At 55.0% G+C, this 26449-nt stretch overlaps 1 protein-coding gene across 3 annotated transcripts; it reads right to left on the bottom strand.

Annotated features, from left to right (window-relative positions):
• Nucleotides 1–335: 335 nt before the first annotated feature.
• Nucleotides 336–24103, bottom strand: SETD1B (SET domain containing 1B, histone lysine methyltransferase). 3 transcript variants are annotated; one of them, XM_055322595.1, is made up of 17 exons: nt 23901–24103; nt 23195–23382; nt 22864–22962; nt 21967–22237; nt 19789–19901; nt 17710–18948; nt 13398–14228; nt 12769–13030; nt 12322–12674; nt 12120–12234; nt 11085–11564; nt 8510–9763; nt 7468–7634; nt 5249–5380; nt 5033–5152; nt 4818–4955; nt 336–2916 (listed from the first exon to the last, which is right to left on the bottom strand). In XM_055322595.1, the coding sequence occupies exons 2-17, from the start codon at nt 23366–23368 to the stop codon at nt 2743–2745; spliced, it is 5922 nt and encodes a 1973-aa protein (XP_055178570.1). In that variant the 5' UTR covers nt 23369–23382; nt 23901–24103; the 3' UTR covers nt 336–2742. The 3 variants fall into 3 exon arrangements, with proteins under 3 accessions (XP_055178570.1, XP_055178571.1, XP_055178572.1); XM_055322596.1 differs by having other exon boundaries at nt 11085–11456; XM_055322597.1 differs by having other exon boundaries at nt 17710–18750.
• Between the last annotated feature and the right edge of the window lie 2346 nt (nt 24104–26449).

The raw sequence follows: 26449 nt of genomic DNA, 5'->3' as shown, positions 1-26449 counted from the left end.
TTCAATTTCTTCCAGTGAGAGCAATAGGATATTTGAATTTGTTTCCCAATTGCAAACCTTTAGCAGTGTCAGGTCCGTAAGATTTTATGAAAAGTTGTAGAAGCAAAACTTAAAAGCAAAACAAATCTTAAAAGGTCTAGTCTGACTATACCTTGGCCCAGTACACAGAATCCACCTAATAGGCTTAGGGTTTAAGAGCCACTGGTCTGAGTGGACCACACCACGCCTAGCTCCTTGTACCACCTGAGCCTTGCCAGACCACCCTCCCTTTGAGCAGAGTGTGCCCCATCAGAAAGAAAGGAGGAGAGGGAGAGGAGAGCAAGAGAGACGGCGTATCTGTAAGAAAAGTCAGTATATTTATGGTTTGCTTTATAAAAGTTACTATAATACAATGGTACATAGTATTGAATTCACAAAAATATGAACAAATATTTACAGCAAGACACACCCACAACGGAAACACTTCTCTTCAAAACAAGTTACATACGGATGACAGAGTCTATATGCACAAACATCCCTAAAATTTATGGGTTTTCTTCTTCGCAGGAGGAGGCAGGGTGGGACAAGAGGGAAAAAAAAAAGCAGAAACCCCCAAGTTTTCAAAAGCAAAGATTTGTTCAATGAAAACGAAGGCATTGACAGAAAAATGAGCCATGTTTCTGGATATGGCAAACCATTTTGGGGGTGGGGTGGGGGTTCCTGGGGACAGGGAGGATGCAGCCCCTCACCGGTCAGGCAAGGCGAGGCCAGGGGGCGGGGGGAGGAAGGCCCCCCAACCCTGGTTTCCTCACACCCCCCTCCACCTCTTCTCCAGGGAGAGGGGTGAGAATGAAGGCAGCCCCTTGGGGGCTGCACAAGTGACTTTAAATCAACCATCTCTACAAACTACACATTTCCTCATGTGAAAAATAAATATTTCCTCAGTTGCACAATTAGGCAGAAAACCGCAAACGGAAGAGAAGGTCGCCGCTATGCCCCGTCCCTCCTCTGTGTCTTAATGCCACCAATTTCATCGACCTTGAAACCCTGAAACCGGCGGGCATAATCTCAAACAGGGAGGGCGTGGGGTAAAGAAATTAAAAAAAAAAAAAAAAACCCACAACAAAACCAACGACAAAAAAAAAATAATAATTCTTTGTACAGAATTTACATGATAACAAGCTTGACACAAGCTGAAGATACCAGAGGCTCCAGGCCTGCATCCGCAGGGTGGGGGTGGCCCCGTTGGGAGCTCTCCCATCTGGGTGAGGAGGACTCCTGGTCACAACAGTCACTTTCCAGAAATTATTTACATGCCTGCTCTGCTGTCTGGGGTGCGAGGGACTTGCCTTGTGTGTGTGTGTGTGTGTGTGTGTGTGTGTGTGTGTGTGAGAGAGAGAGAGAGAGAGAGAGAGAGAGAGAGAGAGAGAGAGAGATTTTTGGAAATACAAAGAAATGAGCAAAAAAATCTTCCCACATGTTTCTACAAGAAACAATGTTCCCGAGAAAAAGTCCTTTATGGCAGCCTATATACAGAAGTTGGTTCTGAACTTCAAAAACCTATTTCTTCCCTTCGTTTTGATTTTATGCACACACAGGGAAAAAAAAATCCATAGAAATAAACCTTGAAGAGGATGATGGACTTAGATCTGAGTTTTAAAATCTTTTCCAAGATTTTCCTTTCTCTGGGAGAATAATCTTCTCACTCCAAAAATAAATATGCTCTTGCCTTCTTGGGATGAGGGGGCTGCTGGCAGGTTAAGTTGGGGTGTGGGCTAAGGGCAAGCAGGTGAAGCTTATAAACGAAAAAATGCCACATGCGTATGGTCAGAGACCCGTAGTGGCAGGACTGGAGGACCTGCCTGTCCTGGGAGGCCCCCCCGCCCGGGTGAAGGTGAGGGCAGGAGAGAGTAGACAGGACCTTTCCCAGTACCCCCACGCCCACGCTGGGGCCTCCAGGAGGCTCCCTCATTGCTGGCATTTGAATGAGAAAGTAAACATTGAACCCAAGATTTTTTGGGGGGATGGCAGGGCATGGGGTGGCAGGGAGAGCCCAGGGGGTAGTTCCTGCCTGGGATGCCCTTGGCTCCACCAGGGTCTGCTCAGGGAAATAGCGCCCTCAGGCTGCTGGGAAAGGAATGGAAGGGGGGGGTCTTCTCCTCACTGAGTCGTCACCAGCAGAGAGGGGGCCTTGCGTAGTGTTCTGAGGTCAGAGCCCAGTGGCCGACCCCCTCCTCTCTGCAGCACCTGGCCCAGCGCCCCGGCCCGGGGGTTCCGGAACGTGGGCCGACACACCATCACACCAAGGCTTTTGCGGCCTCCCCTGAGGGTCCCCGCTCTCTGGTTCTGCTTTCACATTTCAACGGTTAAAATGTCTTTTCTTAGGACAAGGAAGAGAGCAAAGAGAAGACAAAACAACATAGCAGCATTCATAGGAAGAGGCTGGGGAGGGAGGGGGAGGAAGATGAGGAAAGAGAAAGACAAGAGACAAAGAGATGGAGAGTAAGAGACATGGACAGAGAGAAGTTTACGCTGGAGTTCAACAAAAATCCTGAAGGGAGCATTTTAAAAAACCAAAGGGCTGTGGGCTGAGAGACGGAGAAGCCCTTTCCCGCTGAGGGGCTGGAGCTGCGCTGGGTCCTGGGGGTAGTGTTGGGGGCGCCAGGCCCTGACGTTGCCGCTGGGTAGGGGGCAGCACCTGAAATGGGGGTGGGAAGTGGGGCTGGGCCCCGGGCAGCCTTTTGCGGGGCGCCAGTGCAGGACCTAGTTGAGGGTCCCCCGGCAGTTCTCAGAGCCGCACAGGCAGGGGATCTTGACGTCCTCGATAGGGAACTTGTAGTCATAGGTGATCTCCTCATTGACGTTGATGTGCTGCTTCGAGTAGATGACAATCTTCTTCTGCGACTCCACTGTGATCACCTTGGCATAGCAGTTGGGCTGTGGGCGAGGCAGGAGGGGAGGGTGAGCCAATGACTCACCTGACAACCCACCCGGGCCCTTGGCCACAGGGCCCCTGAACCTGACTGGGCTCCACTGGAGGCCTGACTAATCTGCAGCATGACCCCCCGCCCCCATGCCTCCTGGCTACCCATGCTAGCCTCGACTGCTCCATCTGGGTGACAGGGACCCCTTCCTCGCCTCTGATACTAAATCAGAAAGATGATGACAATAATGATAATAAATTATTCCACAGGGCTTCAACTTCCATTTATACTACAGGTGACTCCCACAGTTAGTTTGTGGCCCAGACCTCATTTCTGAGCTCTAGAGAAGAGGTTAGCCAACTCCAGCCGCTAGCTGCTTGCTTCAGCAAGCAGAGTTTTATTGGCACACAGCCATACCCATTCATTTACATACTATCTACAGCTGCTTTTGTTACAATGGCAGAGTAGTTGCTAAGAGATCCTCTGGGCCACAAAGCCAAAAGTATTGACTATCGGGCTCTTTAAAGGAAAGGTTTGCCAGAAATCCAAGTACTTGCTTGATGTCTGCCTTTGGCAGCTCCAGAGGCATTTTTGGCTCTGTAAACTCAAACCTAAACTCAAGGGAGTGGCTCCACCATCCACCCAGGCGCCCAGGCCTCAGCCTCCCCCACCTCCCTCTCCCAGGGCTGGATCTGGCCCCACTGCCATACCCAGTGGGTTCCACCTCCAAAGGACCTAAGGATTCTGTCTACTGCTCTCCCACTCCACTGCCAGTCAGGCCCCTATCATCATTCGGTGGGCCTTAGCCGCATCCACTACCTCTTGGTGCACTGAGAAAACCTACTCCTGACCCAGTGGCCAGGGAAATCTTTCCAAAGGAACAGCAGATCCTGTCGTCCCATGACTCAAAACCTTCTAGTAGCCTGCTTGGCTTTTAGAGAAACTTCTCAGCTCTGCCTGCAAGGCTGAGTGATCTGGCCACCCTAACCCTGCCAACCTCATCCTCTTACCTGCCCCCTTTCCCCCTATACTCCATCTCTACTGCCCATTTAGCTGTTCTCTCCTCCAGGGCCTCACTGAGCAGAATGTTTGCTCCACTCACTGCCACCTGGGGGATTCTGTCCTAACCCTCAGATCCCATTGGAGAGGCAAGACAAAGTCCCCACTGGCCCAAGTGATGATGCAGCCATGGTTGTGAGAGCTAGCTGTGTCAGCACTCAGAGGGCCTGCACTCAGGAACACATCCGGTTCTCTTAACAACCTACAGGGAGAGACCGTTACCATCCATGTTTTACAGATCAGGAAACTGAGCTGCTGAAACATGATGTAACTAGCCTATGGACACTAGCCACATAGCGATGTCACGACTCAAAACAAGAGTTTGGCATCTTTGCTCTGGAACTAGCTGCCTGCCCCGTTTGAGGCTCCCTGTGGTTGTCTTCAGCATGAGAATCGTCCTCATTATCAACACTCCTTGGCCCCTGGACCAGCGCCGTCCACCACCATCACTAACTAGCCACGTGTGACTATTTATGTTTAAATTAAACTAAATAAAAGCCACATTTCAAGTGCTCACCCCCACATGCAGCTAATATTGAGTCAGTGGACGGCACAGATACAGAGAGCATTTCTACCACTGCCCAAAGTTCTATTGGCCAGCATTGCCCTAGAACGAACGCTCTGAGGGTTGAGCCCAGCACAGAGGAGGAACTCTGTAACAGTGAGCTGAGCGGACTACTTCTTGAGCACTTTATCTCACTGTGCCCATTTTTCAGAACAGAAAACACCCTACCCGCCCCCATCACCCTTGGGCAACCAGAGCTTGGGAGGGAGGCCACACTGATTCTGTGCCAGAAGCTTCTGGGTCCTTCAGGCACAGGCAAGAGTGGCAGTGGACCCCTGACAGGCACTCACATTGCAGCTGTGGTTAATGAAGCGTGCAAAGTTGCCGCACTTGGTGGCATCGATGATGGTGTCATGGTCCACCCGGAACATGTAGCTGCTGCCAATGCCCTCGTCCTCATAACGCTTCTCTCGCATGTCCGCGATCACCTGGCCAGGAAAAGGCCTCAGTCTGGGCTGGCCCCCCTTCTCCCACCCCTGCGCCCTGCTGGCCAGGCAGTGCCTACCTGGCGGATGTTCTGACCCACATATTCAATGACCATCTCGTCAGCTGCAATGGGCTCCATGGCGAATAGGCCCCAGTCGTGAATGTGGCTCTTGCAGAATTTGAGCTTCTTCTTCCGGAACTATGGGAAGGAAGGAGTTCAGAGTTGAGAACCCTAGTCTCTATCTCTGTCCTGCTGCCCCCCACCCCTGCTACCCTGGGCAGGGTCCAGCCTTACCTTGAGCTGGTTGAACTTGAGCAGGTCACTGTCACAGCTGCCAGTGAATGAGGACAACAGACGGCGCTGCTCAGAACGCCGCTCTGAGCCGGCCCGAGTGGAGGCGTGAGGCTGCGCGGGGATGCTCATGCCCTGCCAAGGACAATGATGGATCAGGAGAGCTGTGGCTGCCTCAGGGGAAGCTGGCCCACAACCCGTGGTCTGGGGTACCCATGTCCCTAGCACATCCTTGGCGACCCTGTCTTCCCAACTTCCTTGCTCTGGGCTTGTCCACGCCTGTCCCATCCCTACTTGTTAACTCTCTTCTTCACTTGTCCTTCTTTTTTTTTTTTTTTCCAGAGAGAGAGAGAGAGGCAGAGGGAGAAGTAGGTTCCATGCAGGAAGCCCGACGTGGGACTCGATCCCGGGTCTCCGGGATCACACCCCAGGCTGCAGGCTGTGCTAAACTGCTGTACCACCAGGGCTGCCCTCACTCGTCCTTCCTGACAGACTCTGAATGTCCTCAACATCCTCCAGGCAAACACAACAACACAACTTTCCCTTTACACTTGCTGTCTTTCCTGTCTCGGCTGGAAGATCTGAAGTACCTCCACTTTCAGGAGAGAAGATGGTGAGTGTCTATTCACCCCAACCCCTGTGGCTCTCATCATGGCCCCTTCCTTCCCTGGGCCACCTTTGTCCTCTGCCCTCCTTCCCACACGCCCTCTCCCTGGGTGAGCTCATCTTTGCTGTGACCTTCCCTTAACATTTCCACCCTGATGACCAGAAGGCCCCCTCCCAGGTTCTCTATTGCACTCAGAAATCCAGCAGCCTAACCCCACTACCTGGGTGTTCCACAAACCGCCAAAGTCCAGCTTCCCACCTCAGTGCTGGGCATCCAGCCAGACCCAGCAATGCCCCAGCCAATTCCTTTGTCCCCTGCAGCCAATCTGGCCCCCAGTTCTGTCCTTTCGGCTTCCTAATATTCTACTATTTCTAATAGTCTTTCAGGGCAGCCCTGGTGGCCCAGTGGTTTGGAGCCACCTTCAGTCCAGGGCGTGATCCTAGAGACCCGGGATTGAGTCCCACGTCGGGCTCCCTGCGTGAAGCCTGCTTCTCCCTCTGCCTATGTCTCTGCCTCTCTCTCTCTCTCTCTCTTTCTCTCTCTGTGTCTGTCATGAATAAATAAAATCTTAAAAAAAAAAATAATAGTCTTTCAAACACACTCACTTTTTTCTCACAGCAAACCCAGTCGAACTTACTTATGTGTCTGGACTGGGAACTGCAGCAACCATGCTAGTCTCCCCTCAGGACTCCTGCAGCCAACTCTCCACAAAGCAGCCAGTGGCAGCTTTGGAAACAACGGGTTGAACCATGTCACCCACACCCATGCAGCTCACTGTCACACACAGAACACAAATCTAACCTCAACGCCACAGCCTTCAGGCCCTGATGACCTGTTCTCTGTCTCTGGCCTCAGCTAGACTTTCCTTCCCTTTCTTATGCCACCCAAGATTCTTCCCATTTCAGGGCCTTTGCACATGCTATTCACTCTGTGCATGACTTCCAGACTTGGCGAGTACCTCTCCTGTTTTAACTTTTTAAGTAGGCTCCACATCCAACATGAGGCTCGAACTCACAATCTCGAGTCGCATGCTCTACTAATTGAGCCAGCCAGGCACCCTTCCGTTTTAAGTTTTTATCGAAGCCTTTTTCTACTTTTCTGTGGCCTCTCCCAGTTATCCGCGTGGCTCATTTCTTTACTCCATTCAGATCTGGCTGAACTATCACCTTCTCTGACCTCTCTGACTCGCCAATCCCTGACCTCCTTTCCTGCTTCTCCTACTTGAAATGCCATGTTTATATGTTCACTTGATTATTTCCTACCTCCCTACTAAAAGGTAAGTTCTGTAAAGGATTTTCTTTCATTCCCTACTGTAGACCCAGAACAGTGCCTAAAATCACCAGCACTCAACAGACATTTGCTGAATCTAAAAAGGAAAGAATGAACTTTCTGGAAACACAACTCCACTATCCTCACATCCCTGATGAAAAACTCAGAGGCTCCCTCTTTCCATCCTCGCCTCTCTTTTCCAACCTAAGCAGCCTGGTGAGGGGTAACACCCTCTGTGCCAGCCCAATTCCACAACCCCTCCTATAGCCCGGCACCCCAGCTAGGAAATCCCCCTGCCACTGCAGCCTGGGTGACTCCGGTGTGTCTAGGCGCCTGATGGCAGTACCTGGGTGTCTGTTGGGGGTTCATCGGTGCTGGCGCGGCTGCTGTTGAGGTATCTGAGCTTGTCCTTCTTGTCGATGGTATAGAAGCCCTCACTGCGGGCACAGCCCGTCACGTGCTCACGGATGCCATCATCCCGTTTCTTTTTCTTAGCTGAAGAGAGGCTGGTGGGTGGGCGTGGGTTAAGGGCCACATGGACATTCTTAGAGAGCCCCTCCCAGTCCTTCCAGAGACCAGTCCCACTGGACCCAGCCTCTACTCCTAGGGCCTCTACTCCTAAGGCCTAACTCCAGGGGGTTCTTCCCACCCCTGGAACCTAAGCCACCTCCATGAGGCTGCCCACTGGCCAGCTCTGATGGACAAAACTCTGCCAGGGGTACCTAGCTGCATGGCCCTGGCTGTTCCTTAGCCATTTCCTGCCTCAGTTTCCCCATCAGTAAACTGGGGTGATAACAATGCCTCTCTGCATGATCATGTGCTTATAGATTTCCTGCAACAGAGGAAGTGTTCAGTAAATCAGTTTGACATAATGGGGTTGATGACTGCTCCAACCTGATTGTGCTGCCTGTGGTTATTACCAACTATCAGGGCAACATCATGGTTAAGAGCCCAGATTCTGAAGGCAGACTGGCCTGGGTTCAAATCTTAGCTCTGGTACTTCATAGCTGTAGGACTTCAGGCAGGTAGCTTAACCTCCCTGAGTCTCAGTTTCCATATAAGATATGAATAACGGCCCCCTACCTCACTGAGCTGTTGGGAAATTAAATGAGGTGATGAGGGGGGCTAGGAAGAGTGGGCCCTGTCAATCTCTGCTGCCAGGATGTTGTACAATCAGCCCTGAGACCTGCTAACTCTGGGGCTGAGATGAGCCTGACAAAGAAGGTGTGTCTAGAAGTGCCAGTGAGGACTCCATATGGAGTCTGGTGTGGTGCCAGCACAGATGCTGCTTGGTAGGAGATGGGCATTTATGCTAGTGCCTTCACGGATGTCCTGGGAGATCGGGCCCAGAGAGGGGGATGAGGACCCCGCCCTGTCGGCTAGGATATAGGGATGGTAGACCCAGAGGGTGTCATTGAGCCAGTCCATGCCGTTGTCCTGCTGCAGCAGCCGCTCATAGGTGACACACAGGAAGCGGATGTCCTCCTCGTCAATGCCACCATTCCAGATGTCATACAGAATGGTCATCTCCTCAAACTCGGACCGGGGCCGGAAGAGGGGTTGTGGTGGCGAGAGTTCAGGTGAGGCTGGGGCCACCAGGTCCTCGTGGCGCTTCTTAGGCGGCCGGCGCCAGGGCCCCCGAACCTTGGCCAGGTCCATGAACTCCTCGGTGACCTCGTCACGCCCGCGAGGACCTGGAGGGATGGCCTCGGAGGGCCACTGGTTCTCTAGCTCCTTAAAGGGCAGCTTGGTGGGCTCAACAGGGGGTGGAGGTGGGGGTGGAGGAGGCTGGGGGGGCAGAGGTGGTGGAGGTGCTGGGATCCCCGCGTTCCGGAAGTCCAGGGTTACGGCCCGGGGGTCATGGGTACTGGGAAAGACAGGGGTCTGTGGCTGACCTGGCAGGAGGAGGAGGTCCCTGCCAAGGGCAGCCCCCGCCGGTGGCCGGACCAAGGGCCCATCCAAGGAGAGCACAGCCGGCGGGGACCGCCGGGGCCTGCCCGGCTTCCTCTTGATGGGGGGTGGGCAGGGGGTCAGCGGCGCTGGCAGCAGAGGTGGCAGCTGGGCAGGGGCCCGTGTCTGGGCCCGCAGGACAGGTACGGGCAAGGCCAGGGGCAGGGGCAGGGGCAAAGGCAGGGGGAGAGGCAGGCCTGTCTCCAGGAGCACCGGGGATGCCAGGGGGCCAGACCGCTCATCACGTCGGCCAGCTGGGAGGGGACAGACAGGCAGGAGCAGGGGCCCACCAGGCTCAGGGAAGGTGGGTGTGAAGCTGAAGTCCCGACCAGGTGTCCTCGGGAGACCCCCGCTGCTCAAGCTGGGGGACTGGGATGGGTAGGAGAAGGGGCTGCCAGGCACCTGTGGGGAACTCAGGGACAGACCGCTGCTGCCCCCTGACAGTGGGGGCTCCCCACTCGGTGTGGCTGGCACCATCTCTGTGCTCTGTGATTTGGCCAGGCTGCCACAGAGGCCGGGAGTACGTGGGGGCTGCTCCTCCGGAGGGGGCTCCAGAGGGGCAGGTGGATGTGCAGGGTCTGGGGTATCAGGCTCTGGTGGTGGGCTCGGCGGCCGGGGTGGTCGAGGGGGTGGTAGTGGCGGCTGCAGGGGTAAGGAGAGCAGCGGAGGGGGTTCCACTTCCAGGTCATCCTCTGCAAAGAGTTAGGCAAAAACCCGACTGTTACTATTCCATTCAAACAACTCTTGGTGCCTTATTTATGCTGTCCTACTATGTGCTTAATACCTGACCTCATAGTCCTCTGAGCCTCCTGGAGTTCTTTGAGTATGGGGACTGTCCCCCTATAGCTATACTACTAGTATAGTAGTAGCTATACTACTCAAGGCTTCTCTGTGCCCAGCCCAGGGTCAGGCACACAGTACATGCTTGAAAATGAAGGTGGAATAAATGAAAGACATAGGAGACATGGTTGCTAGCTAGCATTTGGCATTATGTCCTTAGAATGGTGATGTCCTGTGGATCAAGAAAATGAGCTCTGCTACTGAATAAAATAAATAAAATAAAATAATAAAATAAAATGTAAAAATTCAACAAGTCCCTTTTCTGCAGGACTTATCAGAGCCCGTCTCCTAGCATTTATCTTCACTGTCATATAATACATTTTTTTAGCTTATCTGCTGTCATTTATCACCCAGCCCCAGAATGTAAGCTCCATGAAGGCAGCTATTTTTGTCTGTTTGGCCCACTGTTGTATTGTCAGTGCCTACAACAATATTCAAGACTGTGGTTCTGTAGCCAAATAATACAGAATTAAACAAAATACAACAGGTTTTTTTTGCTAAACAACTTATCAGAGGTACAAACTAACCACACAAGGTTATGTTAAGTTTAAATTAATTAAACTTAAATAATGTTACAAATTCAGTTCCACAGTGGCACTTGCCACATTTCAAGTGCTCTTAGCAACACTGTGTCTAATAGCTATGGTATTGGCCAGGGCAGACAGAGGGCATCTTTATCGCTGCACAAAGTCCCACTGGATGGTATGTTAGAGCTTTTAATACACTTTGTGCAGTGCCACAGAAGTGGTGGTGCCCACAGCCCCTCTTACTTGGCCCAGCATCCCGGAGCCTCCCTCACCTGCCTGTCACTACAATGACCATGCACGCCTGCTCTCCCATCTCCCCACTTTTCTGGGAGCATCCCATAGGGACTAATGGGCCAAGGACCAAACCACGGGGGGAATACTGGCACTGAGTACCTGTGACAGCAGTGGTTCCCTTAAGGGAACCACTTAAGGACTAGCACCTTCTGGCTAATGTGCCAGGCTCCATGCTGGCACACTGTGTCACCTCACTTTGTCCTCCCACAGGACCCCATGGGGGAGACACTAGCCATTGATCCCCCAGATGAGGAAGCTGGAGCTCAGGAAGGTTCAGAGATTAACCCAAAGGAGCTTGGGCAGGACATCCTTCCTCCATCCCCACCGCCCCACTGGGGGCTGCAGGTATTACCTGGGGTGCACTCTGGAGAAGGCGGGGGTCGGGCCTCCACCTCTCCAGCAGGGGGTTCTGGAGACAGCAACTTGGCCCCTTCCTCCTTCAGGCCTGGCTCCTCGGGGGGCTCCTTGCAGCTAGCCAGCTCCTCAACACACACAGGCAAGGAGGGCTCTTCCGGCACGGGGGTCCTCTCCTCGGGAGCTTCATCCTCAGCCTCGATGTCCACTTCTTCTTCCATGGCTGAGGACTCCGTTACAGGTGCCCCTGTGGCCACATTCTCCTCAAAGTCCTCGTCAGGAGCCACAGGAGCCATACTTTCATCTGCTGCTGCCTCTTCCTCTTCCTCTTCCTCCTCCTCTTTCCTTCGCTCCAGCTCCTCTTCATCCTCTGAGGACGATGAGGAGGATTCGGAGCTTGATTCGAACTCAGAAGACTCAGAACTCTCGCTGGAGGACCCAGCTCCAGCCTTGGAGGTGGGGATGCTTACAGTCTCCTCTGGGCAGGGGACACAGGCAAAAGCCCTTCAGTATCTGCTGTGCTCCAGCTAGACACTTCACCAAAAGTCTCAAACTAGGGCCTCTGCACTGAATGGGGCCCTTAGACATCTGGGGGGGGGGGTGCGTGTATGTGCACACACTCACATGTACTTGTGTGTGTTAACTAATCACCATTTTTAAAACTTGAGGTGAATCCACAGAATGTAAAACTAACCATTTTAAAATGAATAATTTAGTGGCATTTACTACATTCTCAGTGTTGTACAATTACCTCTAGTTTCAAAACACCCTCTGAGCTCAAGAAGAAATCCAATACCTTTAGTGTGATATCACCCCTCTATCCTCCCACCTTCAGACCCAAGCAACCACTGGTTTACTTTCCATCTCTATGGATCGACCAACTCTAGATGTGTTAATATAAATAGAATTGTACGGTATGTCATATGTGTGTGTTTTAATGACTTCACATTTTGAAGGCCCCAAAAGTATTGCTGGAAAGCTCCTCAGGCTCTGCTCTGCAGAGGGACCCCGGGCCACCACCTGTGCCACTCACCTCCATCTGAGTCCACTTCTTCCTTCTCACTCGCCTCCGACAGGGCTATGTCCTCATCGTCATTCTCAGACTCATCCTGGTCCTCACTATCTTCATCGTCATCGTCATCGTCATCCTGGGGGAGAAGGATGGGAGGCCAGGATGAGCCAAAGAGGCCCCCTCACCTGGCCCATCATCCCAGGCCTCCCCAACCTGAATGTACCTTATCTGACGTAGATGAGGTTGAGGAGGAGGAGACCTGGCTTCTGGGGCCTTCCTCCTCCTCCTCTTCCTCCTCCTCTTCCTCTTCCTCCTCCCCCTCCTCTTCCTCCTCAGTGCTTTCCCGCTCCTCCTTGTCGGAGGCAGAGGACGAGGGTGAGGTCGTGGAGGAACCCGAGGACGAGGATGCCGATGACGATGAGGACACTGACAGTGACTCCTTCTCGTCCTCCTCCCCACCACTGTCCAGCTCCAGCGGCCGGGCTGGCCTTCGCCGCACGCCCACTCCCTTGGGGTCCCGCTTGGTGAGCTCGCAAGGGGCGTCCGCCATGTCCCGGTCCCGTTCACGCTCTGACTCTGCAGGAGAGAAGGGTGTCCGAGCCAGGTGGAGGAAACGCCGGAGGAGACTCCCCCCCGTACCGGGGGCGGGGGTGGGGGGTAGGGCACCTACCTTCATCTTCCTCATCCACAGAGGTTGAGGGCCGCAGGCGCTTCTGGTCACCAGCAGAGGCTGTGTCTGGTGGCTCTTTCCTTTTGACCTTGAAGGAGGGCAGGCGGATGGCCCCACGTAGCCCTATGCCCAGGCCAAGGCCTTCATAGCCCAGGCCCTCACCCTTGCCCCACGACTCCAGCAGGCACGAGGCGATGCGGTCCTTGGGCTTTGGCCTGTCCTCATCCTTGTGCTCGCCTGACTTCACCGGGGTCAGTGAGGCCTGCAGTGCCAGAGAGGAGGAGACTGTCACCCTGGTTATGGTGCTGCCAGTGACTCCTGTCGGGTGGCCCTTTCTGAGAGGGCTACCCTCCCCCAAAAGAGACAGCCACATAGTAACTGATACTTCCTTCCCATAAAACTGGCTGCACTTGGTGCCCACTGCTCCAGACATTCCCTGCACCCCTCTCTGCCTCTCTGAACCTCAACTTCCTCACTCACACACAAGCTAAATGCAGAAACTATGCATCCATGTCATCACAAAATAACACCCATGCTGTCCTATTGGAGCAGTGACTCTGATAACATGTCTTGGGAGGAAAGAGAGTGCTGGCTGCCCACCTGGGGAACCCCATGCACCCACGGCCTACCTTGGCCATCCGCTCTTTCTTGTCCCACCACTCGTCGAAGGCCCGGAAGGCCACTACCTCCACCATCTTGCGGTTCAGGTCACGCTTCATGATGGCCTTGAGCTCTTTGAGCACCACCAGCAAGACGCCATCTACAGTGGCCTTGTGTGGGTCCTCCTGGCGTGGCACATAGCCTGGTGGCGGCACCGATGGGTCAAACTTGGGGAGGGGTGGCCAGGGCTGCCCGCGGCCCGGTCCGCTGTTGCTCAGGGAGAACGGGCCCCGGTAGGGCGGCAGGTTGACAAACTGCAGCCCAGCTGAGGCTGCTGCTGCTGCTGCAGCAGCCACAAAGGGTGGGTAGGGGCAAGCGCCCTGGCCAGTCATCAGACGGCTCAGCATCTGTGTTTGCATCTGGAAGGACATGGGCATGCCGCCCCACTGGCCACCCAGCACGTGGCTCATGTCCACCTGCATCACGGGAAATAGCCCTGGGGGGAAGGGTGGCAGCGGTGGCAGGATGGGTGGGGGTGGGACACCAGGCGGGGGCGCTGGGAGTGGAGGGGGGGGCACTGTCACAGCAGGGTGGGCTGGGGGTGGTGGGGGTGGTGGTGGTGGCAGAGGTGGGGGCATGGGGAAGCCTGGCTGTGGTGGGGGTGGTGGCGGGGGTGGGGGCAGTGGTGGGAAGCCAGGGGGCGGGGGCAGCGGCAGGGTTGGAGCCAGCACGGAGGGGGCTGCCACGGCCGCCGCCCCTGGGGTCACCACCATGGGTTTGGGGCAGTCGGCGCTGGTGATGGGGGCTGAGGGCATCTCATCATCCGAGATCTCCATGTCCTCGCCTGAGGACTGCTGACCCTGCAGAAAGAGTCAGGAAAGAGTGGTAAGGTGAAGCCTGGGAGGCCAAACTGGCTTCTAGAGCCCTTCCAAACACCAGAAAGTCAGAGAAGCCTTCCATGAGACTAATGAGCAACATGGTTTCTGAGGCTCAGATCCTGGTCCCCTCCCTTATGGACAATGTGGCCTTGGTGAATCACTTAACCTCACTAAGCCCCCAGTTTCCCCATCTGCATAATGGGCATCACACTATCTGCCTCATGGTTGTAAGGATCCATTCATTCACTCAACAAACATTTGTTTGGCACCTGCTGTGGGCCAGGCACTATTCTAGGTGAACAAGACAGACGGAATTCTTGCTCTCATGCAGCTAACCTTCTAAAGGGAAGAGGCAAAGGATAAGCAGAATGAAGATGTGAAATACATAGCCTACCATGGAGGAAAAGGAAGCTGGGAGGGAGACAGGGAGGTGACACTACAAATGAACACTTCTATAGTGCTTCCCACATCCAACCATCTTTCTAAGGACTTGATGTATATATTAACTCAGTCCTCAGACTGACTTTACAAGGTAGGTCTGTTATCTCCATTTTTACCAAGGAAACAGGAATGCATAAAGCTTAAGTAACTTGTCCAAGGCCACAGAGCCAGTAAGAGAGGGAACCAGGATTCAAACCAGTCAGTGGCTCCCCAGCCCTCATTCCCAGTCAGCCTGCTGTCCTCACTGCAGCAAAGAGGGCCAGGTGGCGAAGGTGATGTCTAAGTAACAAGGTTTAGCAGTATTAAGGCTGTATCAATAGGAGGTGTAGCTTTATTTTCCTTAGTTACTCTTTGCAAATTGTCTTGAGGCTGCACATAGTGTGGGCCAGCATGGGGTTGAGTGTTGCGGGTATGAGGTGTTTTATTTCTTATCTGCACTGTAGCCTTGCAAGGTGGGACTTGACTCTGATCCCTCTGACAAGTGAGGAAACAGCCAAAATCCACTGGCCTAGGAGGCACAGCCCTTCAGAAAGAAGGCTGGGACTCAGCTCAGTATGCCTGCCTGGACATGGTGCTAATTGGACAGGGGAGGAGCCAAGGATGACCCCAGCTCTGAAATGGGCATGGACCCATTTATACTGGGACACAAGGCTTTGGGGAGTTGGAGACACAGGCCTGGAATCAGAAGGAGGTATTTTAGTGTACATGGTAGAGATGGAGTGAAAAGGCAGGGCAGGGGTAGGGGAGAGGAGAGTTGGATCACCCCCAGGCTCTAGTGTCAGGACACAGGTGAGAAGGTGGCTCAGGACCTGCCCTAGAAGAACTTGGCTGAACAGACAAGAGCCTTTGTAGGTTGGAAGAGGCAGGGAGCACATTTGAAGGCTGAGGGGGAGAGGTCTGTAGAGGCTATAAGGTCAGAGGTCAGATCCTCAGGAAAGGGACTGCTCAAATGGAAATGGGGGGAGTGCTGTGGGGAGGAATACCAAACTTGCAGCAGCAGGAAGCTCCGGATTTTGTTAGACCCCCTCTACATACATGCGTGCATACGCGCGCACACCCCCCCCTCCCTCTCAGGGTCCGCGCGCAGGCTGGAGAGGCTGCTGGCCCGCTTAATGTGATTCGCGCGGACCTACCCGGAGATCAGGCCGGGACAGCGCCCAGCAAGGCGAGCGCAGCACACCGAGGGTTAACCCGGCACCGCGGCCAGCCAATCACGAGGAGACCCGGATCCGGCGCTGCTCGGCCCTGCCCCTCCCTCCGGCGCCTGGGGGTGGGGGTGAGAACCAGCGGGAACTAGCCCAGCGCTGAGAACTCAGCACCAGCCCGCGCCGCCCTGCCTGGAGCTTCCCTTGCGGCGCCTCACTTAAGCCGTAGACAGTGTAAGGCAGGTACTTGCGCCGTCCCATTTCACAGACGATGAAACTGAGACTCAAAAGAGGGAGAGTACCTTACCCAAGGTCACAGAACCCGTAAGTGACAGAGCTGGGTCTCCAGGCTCAAGGACTGGAGCCTGAACTTTTAATCACCAGCCTCTGTGAAGAAAGGGAATGGCCCTCAGTGGTACGCCCCGCTCTCTCTCCGGGAGTCTTCAGCCTAGTCGGGGCTTAGGACTGCCTCCCGGTTCCGTCTGGAGGAACCTGGGTGCTGCTCTCCAGGCTGCCAGCAGGGGGCTCCCGAGGGCCAGCGTGGCCGTTACCAGTACTGTGGTCTTCCTAGGGCTAAAGTCCTGAGGCATCCCGACCTCACCTCTCTTGGGCCTCAGTCTCCCACTCCCTACAATGACAAGATGGGAGAGCTCAGTCCCTCCGGTTACTCTGGGCTTCCCAGTCCTAGACGAGCCTGCCAGCATGGTAAACAGCCCCTAACCCCGGGCAGCAGAGAGGGGAGAAAAGATAGCAAGGTTGCTAGTCCCCCACCTCTGCACACCTGTTAACTCCTCCTGCTCCGACCCCTTGGCACCAGAAACCACTTCCCTAGAAACGCCTGGAGGCCCTCTGGAGCCCCAGCCACCTGCAGTCCCCTCCTGGGCAGGCCAAGTTCCTTTCTGTTCCTCCCTGAGGCAGCCAAATCTGCCTAATCAAAGGGCCTAGGAAGGGGGGAACCCTTCTTCCTGCCACCCACGGGGCCAGAGAGCTTTGTCGAAGTCCCTGGCTGCTCATCCCCACTGGGCGCACAGGTTCCAATCCAGGCCTTCAGGAGGGCCATGACAGGTGCCTGGACCAGGAGTGGGGAGCAGAGCCAAGGAAGGTGACCTGAGCCTTCCCTCCAAGGGACTGCAGCACACAGTAGCCCCCACCTCAACCCTGAGGCTGGATATTTGGGTAATAAGACCCCAGATGAGGATCTATGAGTGAGGATGGTGAAGAACGGTCAATTTTGCCTGTTTCTGGCTGTGGCCCTCCCCCTGGGCTAACCCTTAACTCCTTCACTCCTGGAGACAGAGGGAGAGGACTAAGGGAAATTTCAATGCCCTCCCTGCCCACCCACAGCTTCCCATCTCTTTAGAGGGCACCAGATTCTTGAAGCCAGTGCTCCAGAGCTCCCCCTGGCCTAGCCTAAGAAGGCAGTCTCTAGCTAATCCCTCTTCCCAAATAAGCTTGAGCTGCAGGATCAGCCCTGACCACCCTCCAGCCACCCAACAGAGAAGGGAATTCAGAACCATTAACCACAGTCCGTACTATCTGAGGTCTCAGCAAACTCCAACCAAAGAAGCCCAAGTCAGAACTGATCCCTAGAAGATGTCTTCCCACACCTAACAGAAGACCCAACAGAACTAGGTCAATGTTTCCCTTCTCTCTATGGCTACTAGGTTGCTCAGAGCCAAACCAGCGGCTCAATCACAGCTCCTGATGCTTTTTTCATTCTCTTTTTATTCTCTGTGTTTGACCTATTATTTTAGCTGCCCTAACCCTGTTGCTTCTGCATTTTAGCTAATCGTCCTAAGGTGATAATGTTTCAGAGGAAAGAGGGAGACACAGAGACAAAACCAATCCAAGACAGAGGTGGACAGACATGGTGGTACCTCATCCATCTTCTCTGAGGTTGGGGTCCTGTCTCCAGCCAGGTCCAAGGCTACCTCAGTTGTCTGGCCCAGAAGACCAGAAGGGTCCGGGGGGCCTGGCTCCGGAGGGGGCCGGGGCCCTGAGCCCAGGTCAAGCTCATCATCCTCATCTGAGTCAGGCAGTGGCGTGGGGCTGATATCCTCCAGGCCAGTGCTGGAAGGGCGTGAGGATGGTGGTGTGGGGCCTCGAAAGCCTGGCTGGGAGTTGGTGCCAAAGGGGGCCAGTGGGGAAAGCTGGGAGGAGGAGGAGGAGATAGGGCTGCCCTCCATCTGCAGCTCTGTATCTGAGTCCTGCTCCCGAAGGAAGGGCAGCTTGGTGCGCTGTTCCTTCAGCAGCATCTCGATGCGGGAGTCCAAGCTATCATGGGGCTTCTCCAGCCCAGCCGGGGATGATTCCAGCGTAGGCGTGCCTGGACTGTCGCAGGGTTCAGGACTCCAGCCGAAGGTGGGCCGGCCACCCAACTCCATGCTGTTGGCATCGGGAGGTGGTGGGCCAGGTGGTGTGCCCGGCTTCTCCTTGGTCAGGGGTTCGGTGGGTGGCAGGGGTGGTGGCACAGGCGCTCTCCTGAATTCCCCACTGTCGCGGGCCCCAAAGGTGGTCGTGGTGGTGGGCTCCTCGGGCGGTGGGGGGAAAGGGGGCACAGGGGTCTGATATGGAGAGAAGGTCGACTTGAAGGTGACTCCAGAAGTGGGGGTTGCTTGGGCAGGTGGCGGAGTGTGGGCGAATGTGGCCGAGTCCTGTGGTTGGGCCTTGAATGGAGGGCCACTGTTGCCTCCACTGCTGCTCACTGCCCCAAATGGGAGGTCCACGGAGCCCCTGAAGGCTGTGGGGGCCCCTGCCACTGTGGTGACCGCACAGGAGTTATGGACGTAATGATGCTCGTGGCGGCGGTTGTAGGCATCTGTGAACTTGCTTTCGTGACGCCTGGTCTTGAAGGTCACTGTGGGGTCCTGGCTGAAGAGGTAGGAGGGTGTGGGCTGACGGCTGGAGTAGCTGGAGTCCTGCGAGAAGGGGGTGCCCAGGCGCGGCGTGAGTGGCGTGCCCTGTCCGTAGGAGTTGGGTGTGTCTAGGCGGCAGCTAGAGTACGCGGTGTCCTGGGAGAAGGGGGTCCCTCCGCTATTGGGGGTTACAGAGGATGAGCCAGAGCCACAGCCCGCAGACAGGCTACCATCCTTGAGGCGCTTCAGAGCATCTGACAGCTAGGGAGGGAGAAAGAGAGGGGGAGCCGTGTGTGAGGTTCTGCAGTGGAAGGAGGCTCTTCTCCCTTCTCACTCTGGGGATCTTAGAACCAAGCTGGTCACTCTAGAACTTCAGCACAGTAAAAGGAATGGGGGAGGGGAGATTGAAGAGGAGTTTCTGGATGGTCCTAAGTTTTCTTTAATCTTAGGATAGCTGGTTATCCTCAAGGAACCTTGAGGACTTCTTATAATCCCTAAACAGAGAAAAGAGAATATCCTGACAGCTTGGTTTGAACTGGGATTTCCTTCCTGTCTCAGATTGTCAGAAATCAGACCTTCCAGCAGGATGAACTATGGTTTGGGTAGTGAAGGGGTGGCCCTGTTCCCTCTGGTCTCCCAATGTTGTAGGAGTTTAATAGCATGACATGGTTAAAAGTGCCTAATGAACAACCTAGCAAGTCAGCAAGACTCTTCGTTCTGGAAGTGCTACTCCTGAGGATAGTTGAATTGTTGCTGGGAAAGAGCTGGATTGAGCATCTCCCCATGTAAGAGTGGTCTAGGTGGAAGGCAGTGGTTGAATAAGGAGTCAGTCTTGCTCTGGAAAGAAGGACCTATACCCTGCTTTCCAGGGGTGGGGGAAGAGCAGTGCACAGGGCATTAGACACAGCAACGTTTCAGCATCACCACAGAAAGTGAGTCTTAGTAGGCGCTGGTCCAGCACTGGAGGTAGTGGAGTGGAGGTAGGGGGCATATCACAGGTTGGTGATGCGAGAGAGAGAGAGAGAGAGAGAGAGAGAGAGAGAGAGAATGAATGTGTGTGTGTTCGTGTCAGGGGATGGGTACTGATGGTGATAAACCCACCTGCAGGTTTTCATTCACGATTGGAGAGACAGCATCCAGCTCACCCACTGGGAGGGTCTGGGGTGTGTATCGGCCCGTGACCAACAGTTCGTAGAACCGCATGCGGGTTTCCCCTGTGGGAAGGACAAGGGAAGGAGAACTGAAGGAGGCTCCAGGATGGAGCAGACCCCCCAGTTTGGCTTCCTTGTGGGCCCCTGTGCCTGAAACCCCAAGCCTGGGAAACCGTGTGACCCTGACTGGGTAACCACCTCACTGAGAAATCCTGTCTGTTCAACAAAGCTGCTAAACTGTATGAATCTTTTGACCGTAAGTCTCAGAATTTAATCCTCTGTGGGGCTGGGACTCCCCCCAAAACAGAAATGCCACCCCAACACAAAGCCTCTTCCTATCACTTGGGCCACGGCACCAGAGCAAAGAGTTAGGTTTTCTCACTTAACGGCCAGAGCCTATAGCAAGTGGAGAGACCCAGGAACCCAGAGGTGACAGTTTGTTGCTAACTATCTGGGGCTAGGTGACCAGCAGAGTTTGTCCAACACACTCTAGTACCACACTACTGTGAACTCCACCTGTCCCTCCTCTGGCAGGGCTGCCCTGGCTCCCCAGCTCTGCCTGGGACTCAGTTCCACAGAGCCAGTCTGGTAACCCTTCCTCCTCAGCAGAGAGGCCTCTATAGACCAGGGGGCCCCAGATTATTGATATTTATAGAGCCCTCTGAGGCAGCTGCTTACATATGCAAAGGAGACGCATTCCTTGAGCAACACTTTACACTTTACCGGTCTCTTTCTTGAAATACAAAGTTAGTTGGCAGTCTCTGAGGGCCTCCCACTTTTTTTATTTTTTGGTCTTTTCAGAAATGAAATTTTGGTGAAAGCTGGTTACTCCTTAAAATGGGCATGTGATGGGGAGACGATTCCACATTCAATTCTCAGGGAGACATTGGACTGCAGCCACCCAAGGGATATGCAGATTTGGAAGGGTCTGTACTCCCCAGAGTGAGAAATTAAGAGAGAGAGGGGTGCTGTGGCTTAGGCAGGAACCTGGGCTGTGCTCTGAGGAGACTCAGAACTAGGTACAGGCTTGGCAAGACTTTGTGGGATAACTGTGCCCACCCAGTTCTAGTAAGATCTTAGAGACCCAGTCAATGTACATTCATTAGTTATTAAAAGCCAAAAAGAAGGGTTTGGATTTTCCTGTTTGGGTTTGATGTGCCCTGGTTGCCCCTGAACCCTGTGCTCACAGAACAACTGGAAGCTGCCCATCTATGCCTTCCCCGGCAGTATCTCCCAGGAGGCCCCAAGAGGCACAGGACCCACCAACAGTGCCTGCCCAGTCACAGGGCAGGCTGCTCCTCAGGGCACCCAGCACCTTCTTCTATATTGGTGGGAACTGCCCTAGAGAGGCCACAGGCGAACTTGAGGGGGATGCCCTATAGTCCTAGTCCTGAAAGCCCCTCCATTCAGCATCCAGGAGAAGCCTCCCAGGAACCTAAGGGAGGAAGAGTGGCTTCTCCAGCAACACTCTCCCAGCAGCCAGCTCAAACTGAGCACATAGCAGGATTCCGGTGCATGGGAGGTGCTGCTGTCTCTTTAAGAGAGAGGAGGGAAGGCAGAGTGTCAACCCTTGAGCACCCAGAGCAGCCCGCCCAGCTTCGGAACATCATCAATGAAACCAAACTCTGGGCCCATATTGGTTCCCACTTCCAGAGGGAAGGGATAGTATTAGGGGGGTGGAGACCCTGGATTCTTGGAGGACTCTCTTTTCAGTTGAAGGACCTACCCTTTACGTATTTAAAGGCATTCTAGTGGCCCTCCCTCAGCCCCTCACAAATAAACAAACCCTGCCTCCTTCCCTAACACAGATGGCAACACTGGGGACTACCTAAACCCAGGCCACCAGGGCTCCGAGACGGGCCCACAGGGGTGTCAGTGGTGGGGAAGCCTCTGGGTGGTCCCCGGGGGTATATGCAGTAGCCAAGGACAGCACATTTGGTAAATTATAGCTTGTCTCCTAGCAACCGACAACACATTTAGCTCCACGTGACTCTACCCTCAGGAGGGGGCAAAGAAAAAATAGGGTTGGGGGGGCAACACTGAAAGAGGGGCTCTGGGAGGAAAGGGAGCCATAGTGACAGGGCCTGCCTCTGGCCAGGGTAGGCTGTCCTAAGGGGCCCGCACTCACCTTTGGTGTCCAGCTCCACGTGGATGATATTGCCCATGACAGAAGTGCTATGCAGGTGCTGAACTGCCTCCTTGGCTCCCCTGACCGTGGCAAAGACCACCTTGGCAATGCCCAAGTGCTTCTTGGTCTTAGGGTTGTACAAAATCTCCACCTCCTCCACCTCTCCATACTTCTTGCACATGTCCCTCAGGAAGTTTTCTCGGATGTTATCATTTAGCTTGGCAAATGTCACCTGCTTCGGAGGCACCGGGCCCACGTAGAACTCATCGATCTGGCAGGGACGAAGGGGAAGGGAGTTGGGAGAACATTGAAACGGAAGGGAAACAGAACATTCCCCAGTCCCATGCCCGTTGAAAACAATGAAGGGTGAAAAATAATTTTGGGGGGTGGAAATGCACGCGGGCGGGCCCGGGAAGCGGAGGATTAAATCGTTTGGAACGTGGAAGTCCTCTGGGTTCGAAAGGAAAGGGGAAAAAGAAACAGTTTCTCTTTCCCCACCCCCCATTCCGGCCTCCTCTCCCTGCTGCCGGGTCAGGGGCGAACCTTTGGTCTAGGAAGTTGTCCCCCTTAAGCCACAAGGCTGAGAAGGGGGGCGGGTCCCGGGGCAGAGCCGCCCGGCCCAAAGGAGCCAGGTGGGGACCCGGAGCCCCGAGCTGGGCCGGCAGGACACTGTATCAGTCCTCGATTACAGTTTCACGGAGTGTTACTCTGTTTACAGCAGCCGAGAGGGGACACCCCTCTGGCTGCCATCTCCCCCTCCCCGCCAAAACTCCCCCGGCCGTGGATGGCGCGGGAACTCCGAATCAGGCTGGGCTCGGTCAGGACTGGCGTTATTTTCGAACTCGGGAGTGGGGAGGGGTGGGGGAGGGCCCGTGGGGTCGGGGGGAGGGGTCCTACCTTGAATTTGGGCACCGACAACTCCAGCTCCTTGTTTTTGGTCCAGATCCCAACGACCCGGGGATCTTCGACAATTTCCACCGGGCGGTTGCTGGACATCTGTGGGGAGGAGTGGGGGGGCGGGGCGGAGTGAGAGGGCCGGTCCCACTCCCCAGGGGCAGGGACAGACCCCCCTCTCCAGGCACTTGTCAAACTCCAGGGCTGGGGGACCCGGCTGACAGTTGGCCGGGTGGTCGGATGGGGGTGCCGCGGGCCCCTCGGACCTCTTGCCCCCCGCCCCCGGCTCGGCTGGGGGGGATGGGGGGGGCGGGGAGGCGCGCCGGCTACTCACCGCCAGGCTGAAATGCTGCCCATCGTAGCGGTACAGTTTATGATGTCCCTTTTTCAGAGCCGGGTCAATCATCAACTTGTAACTTCTCCAATGGTGGTTCCTCCTCTCGCCCGAAGGGCCGGGCTGCGGCGGGGGCTGCTGGTGGTGGTGGTGGGGGGGGTGACTGTTCTCCATGCCGTTAACCCAACCTGAAAACGAGCAAGTTGTTGTCGTCTCCGCCGCGACGGCGGCGGCGGCGGCCGCTTCTACACACACGCGAAAGAATCAAATCGTCCAGCCCCCACCCCCTCCCACCTTACCAGCGCGCCCCAAAAGGGGCTGTCTAGCTGGCTCCCCCCAAAATAAGAATAGAGCGAGAGAATAAGCCTTCCGGGAGAATTAGGAGCCCGCCCGCTCGGCCACCGTCTCGGGGCGGCAGCGAGGGGCTCCCGGGGGCCCCCGGTGCGTGCTGGCGGGGCCCGGGGCGCCCGGAGGACGCGGGCTCCGGCCCATGGTGCTCGTCCGGCCGCCCGGCGGCCCGGCGTGGCGCTCGCTCTCTCGCTCGGCCCGGCTCGCGCGCTGGGCTCGCGGCAGGCCTGGCGCCGCCCGCCCGCCGCCCGCCCGCCCGCCGGCTCGGCCGGAGCCGGGGCCGGGGCCGGGGCCGGGGCCGGGGGCTCGGGCCGCCCGGCTGCCGCCCGCGGCCTCTCCCTCCCGGAGCCGCGCTTACATCCCCGCCGGGCGCCGGCCTCCCTGCGCCGCCAGCCAGTACATGGTGTCCCCCGCGGGAGCCGAGGCCGGGGCGGCCGGACGGGGGGCCGGGAGGGGGGGGCGCCGCCGCCGCGGCTGCCGGGCCCGGAGCTGCTGCTGCCGCCGCCGCTGCCGCTGCTGCTGCTGCTGCTGCCCGGGAGGCGGCTGGCGGCGGAGGCTCGGCTCCCAGTAGCCGCACATCCCACAATACACCGCTAAGGAGCCCGACCCGAGCGCTCACCCTCCTCCTCTTCCTCCTCCTCCTCCTCCTCTTCCTCCTCCCCTCTCCTTCCTCGCCGCTTCCCCAGGCACTCTCCCGGCGGCGGCAGCTGCGCCGCCAAAGCCCCGGGCCCCAGCGGCCCCCCACCCCTCACTCGCGCGCTCCCACACTGCCTCCCCCCTCCCCGGGGGAAGGCCTTTTAATTTATTTATTCTGCTGGGACTTAGGTGGGGGGCTTGGCTGGCGGGGGAGGGGGGGTCTCCTCCGGCTCTACCTCCCGCGGCTGGGGCTACCCTCCGAGCCGCGGTCGCCGCGGCGTGCGCCTGGGGCCTCCAAAACTGTTTCCAAACTGCCAAGACCGGAGGTGGGCGCGTGGGGGACCGGGGGAAAGGGCTGGGCTTTTTTTGGGGGGGGTGTGTGTGTGATTGTGTGTTTAGACGCTGGGAACCGTGGGGGGAGGCAAGACGACTCAAGACGAGTTGCAATCGAGGTATCTCTGCTCCGGCTTCCTCTTCTGCCCCGAGACCCCCTCCCCTTTGGAGCTGAGCTAGGGAGGGGAAACCAGGATTTTTAACCAAATTAGCATTCACATTCCTGGGAGGATGTAGCCCTCGCCTGGACCTGGGTGATAGAGGCTTTTTGCTCCGTTTTTATTTTTGGAGAGGAGCGCCCTGTAATTGTCCTATACACATGCTTCCCCCCCCTTCTTCCTCCAGCCACCAGCAGAGGAGAGAGAGTCCCCCTTTTTTGCATTTATCTTTTCCTTCCCCTTTCTTTATTAAAGGTCCGGGAGTGGCGGCGGCCAATCAGCGCGCGGCTTCCATTTTGTGAGTTCAACTCCGAGGCTCCCGGGCTTCGCGAGGACGCATTCGCAGCCCCCTCTACCTCTCCTCTCGGGCGGCCGAGACGGAGGAGCCGCCTTGCTGGGGCTTCGGGGTGGTGTATTTTATATTGGGGCTCTTTTCGGGGTTTGTAATTTGGCCGTGGGTAGGTAATTGGCTGGAGCAGGGCGGCAGGGCGCGGCAGCCAATCAGCGCGCGGCTTCTATAGGGCTTGAGTTATTAGACGCTGATCTCAAAACATCGTTCATCAGACACCAAGGAGAGGCCAACAGATGAGGGGAGCCATTTTTCTGCAATGGAATTAAATGGCCAAGTGGGTTTTTCCTTTGTTGCAAATGGGGAATGTTTTTCCTTTGACTCCACCATCCAGTTCAGGACGCCTCAGTGTTGTGTTTAACATTTGTCAACAGGCTAAAGGACTCACAGTTGGAAGAATGAAGAAGACTTTTTAAAAAGATCTGGATTTTTCCTTATGACTTGGAATCCATCTTTGTCTTGTATAACTAGGTCATAGCACACCATTAATGTCAGCAGTTAACAATTTTGAATTCCAAAAAACCTAAGTAAACGACATATTTAATTTTTTTCCTCTTTTTTTTCTTGGGTGGGTGGGTGGGAGCTTGGAGCTGTCTTAATCTGTATTCTCTTGACTGAACAATAAATTTTTAAATATATATAGTTTCCTCTATTAAACACTTAAGCCTGGCCATCTTATTAACTCCTTCTGCTCTCTTTTTAACAAGGTAATGTTTTAAATGTATAGCTGTAGGATTAGCGAAATGGCAGCAACAAAAAATTGTAAGCAGTTGTTATTCTTTTAAGTTTTTAAAAACCTTTTTTTACATTGTAAGTACCCAATCCATTCTGTCCTTATGCAGTGCAGTTTCTATGTTAATGTTGCTGAGATGTCCTTAATTTTCTGAACCTTCATCTGCATGTTTGTCTTTGTCGCTCTTGTCTAATATAAGCCAGTTAAAAATGCTTCTGGACGATTTTGCTTTCTATAAAGCTAAGGTTTTAGCTTTAAGCTTTTGAAAATGTTTACAGCAATAAATGCTAGTCAGTTTTCTTCCCAGTAACATGTACACTTTCTTTGAAAATCGATCTATTTGAAGAAAAACAGCTCTGTTTTTCTCGTCTTGGTAGGGGGGTGGGTGAGGGAAAGGAAGACCTTCTCTTTGTGTACAGAGACTAAAGCCGTCACAGGAAACTAGATTAAAACTGGAAAACAAGTCCTAGCTGGTTCGAGCCAAACACCAACGTTAACTCGCGGGTATTTTCTATGCTGGTTGGGATGGCCGTGCTTCTTTTGCCTTTTGTTTGATTTGACTGTATATTTTCGCCTTTTGTCTCTTAATGACGATCACACCATTGCTATATCCAGAGCAGTAAACAGTCCTCAGCGAAGCCGCCTTTTGCCAACCCAACCCTGGAAAGTTTGCAGAAGTGGAAGGAGCAGAAAATGCC

The sequence above is a fragment of the Nyctereutes procyonoides genome, unplaced genomic scaffold, assembly GCF_905146905.1.
Source record: "Nyctereutes procyonoides isolate TBG_1078 unplaced genomic scaffold, NYPRO_anot_genome, whole genome shotgun sequence".
Lineage (NCBI taxonomy): Eukaryota > Metazoa > Chordata > Mammalia > Carnivora > Canidae > Nyctereutes > Nyctereutes procyonoides.
Note: the sequence above shows the minus strand (reverse complement) of the source record. Positions and strands in the feature narration are given on the sequence as shown.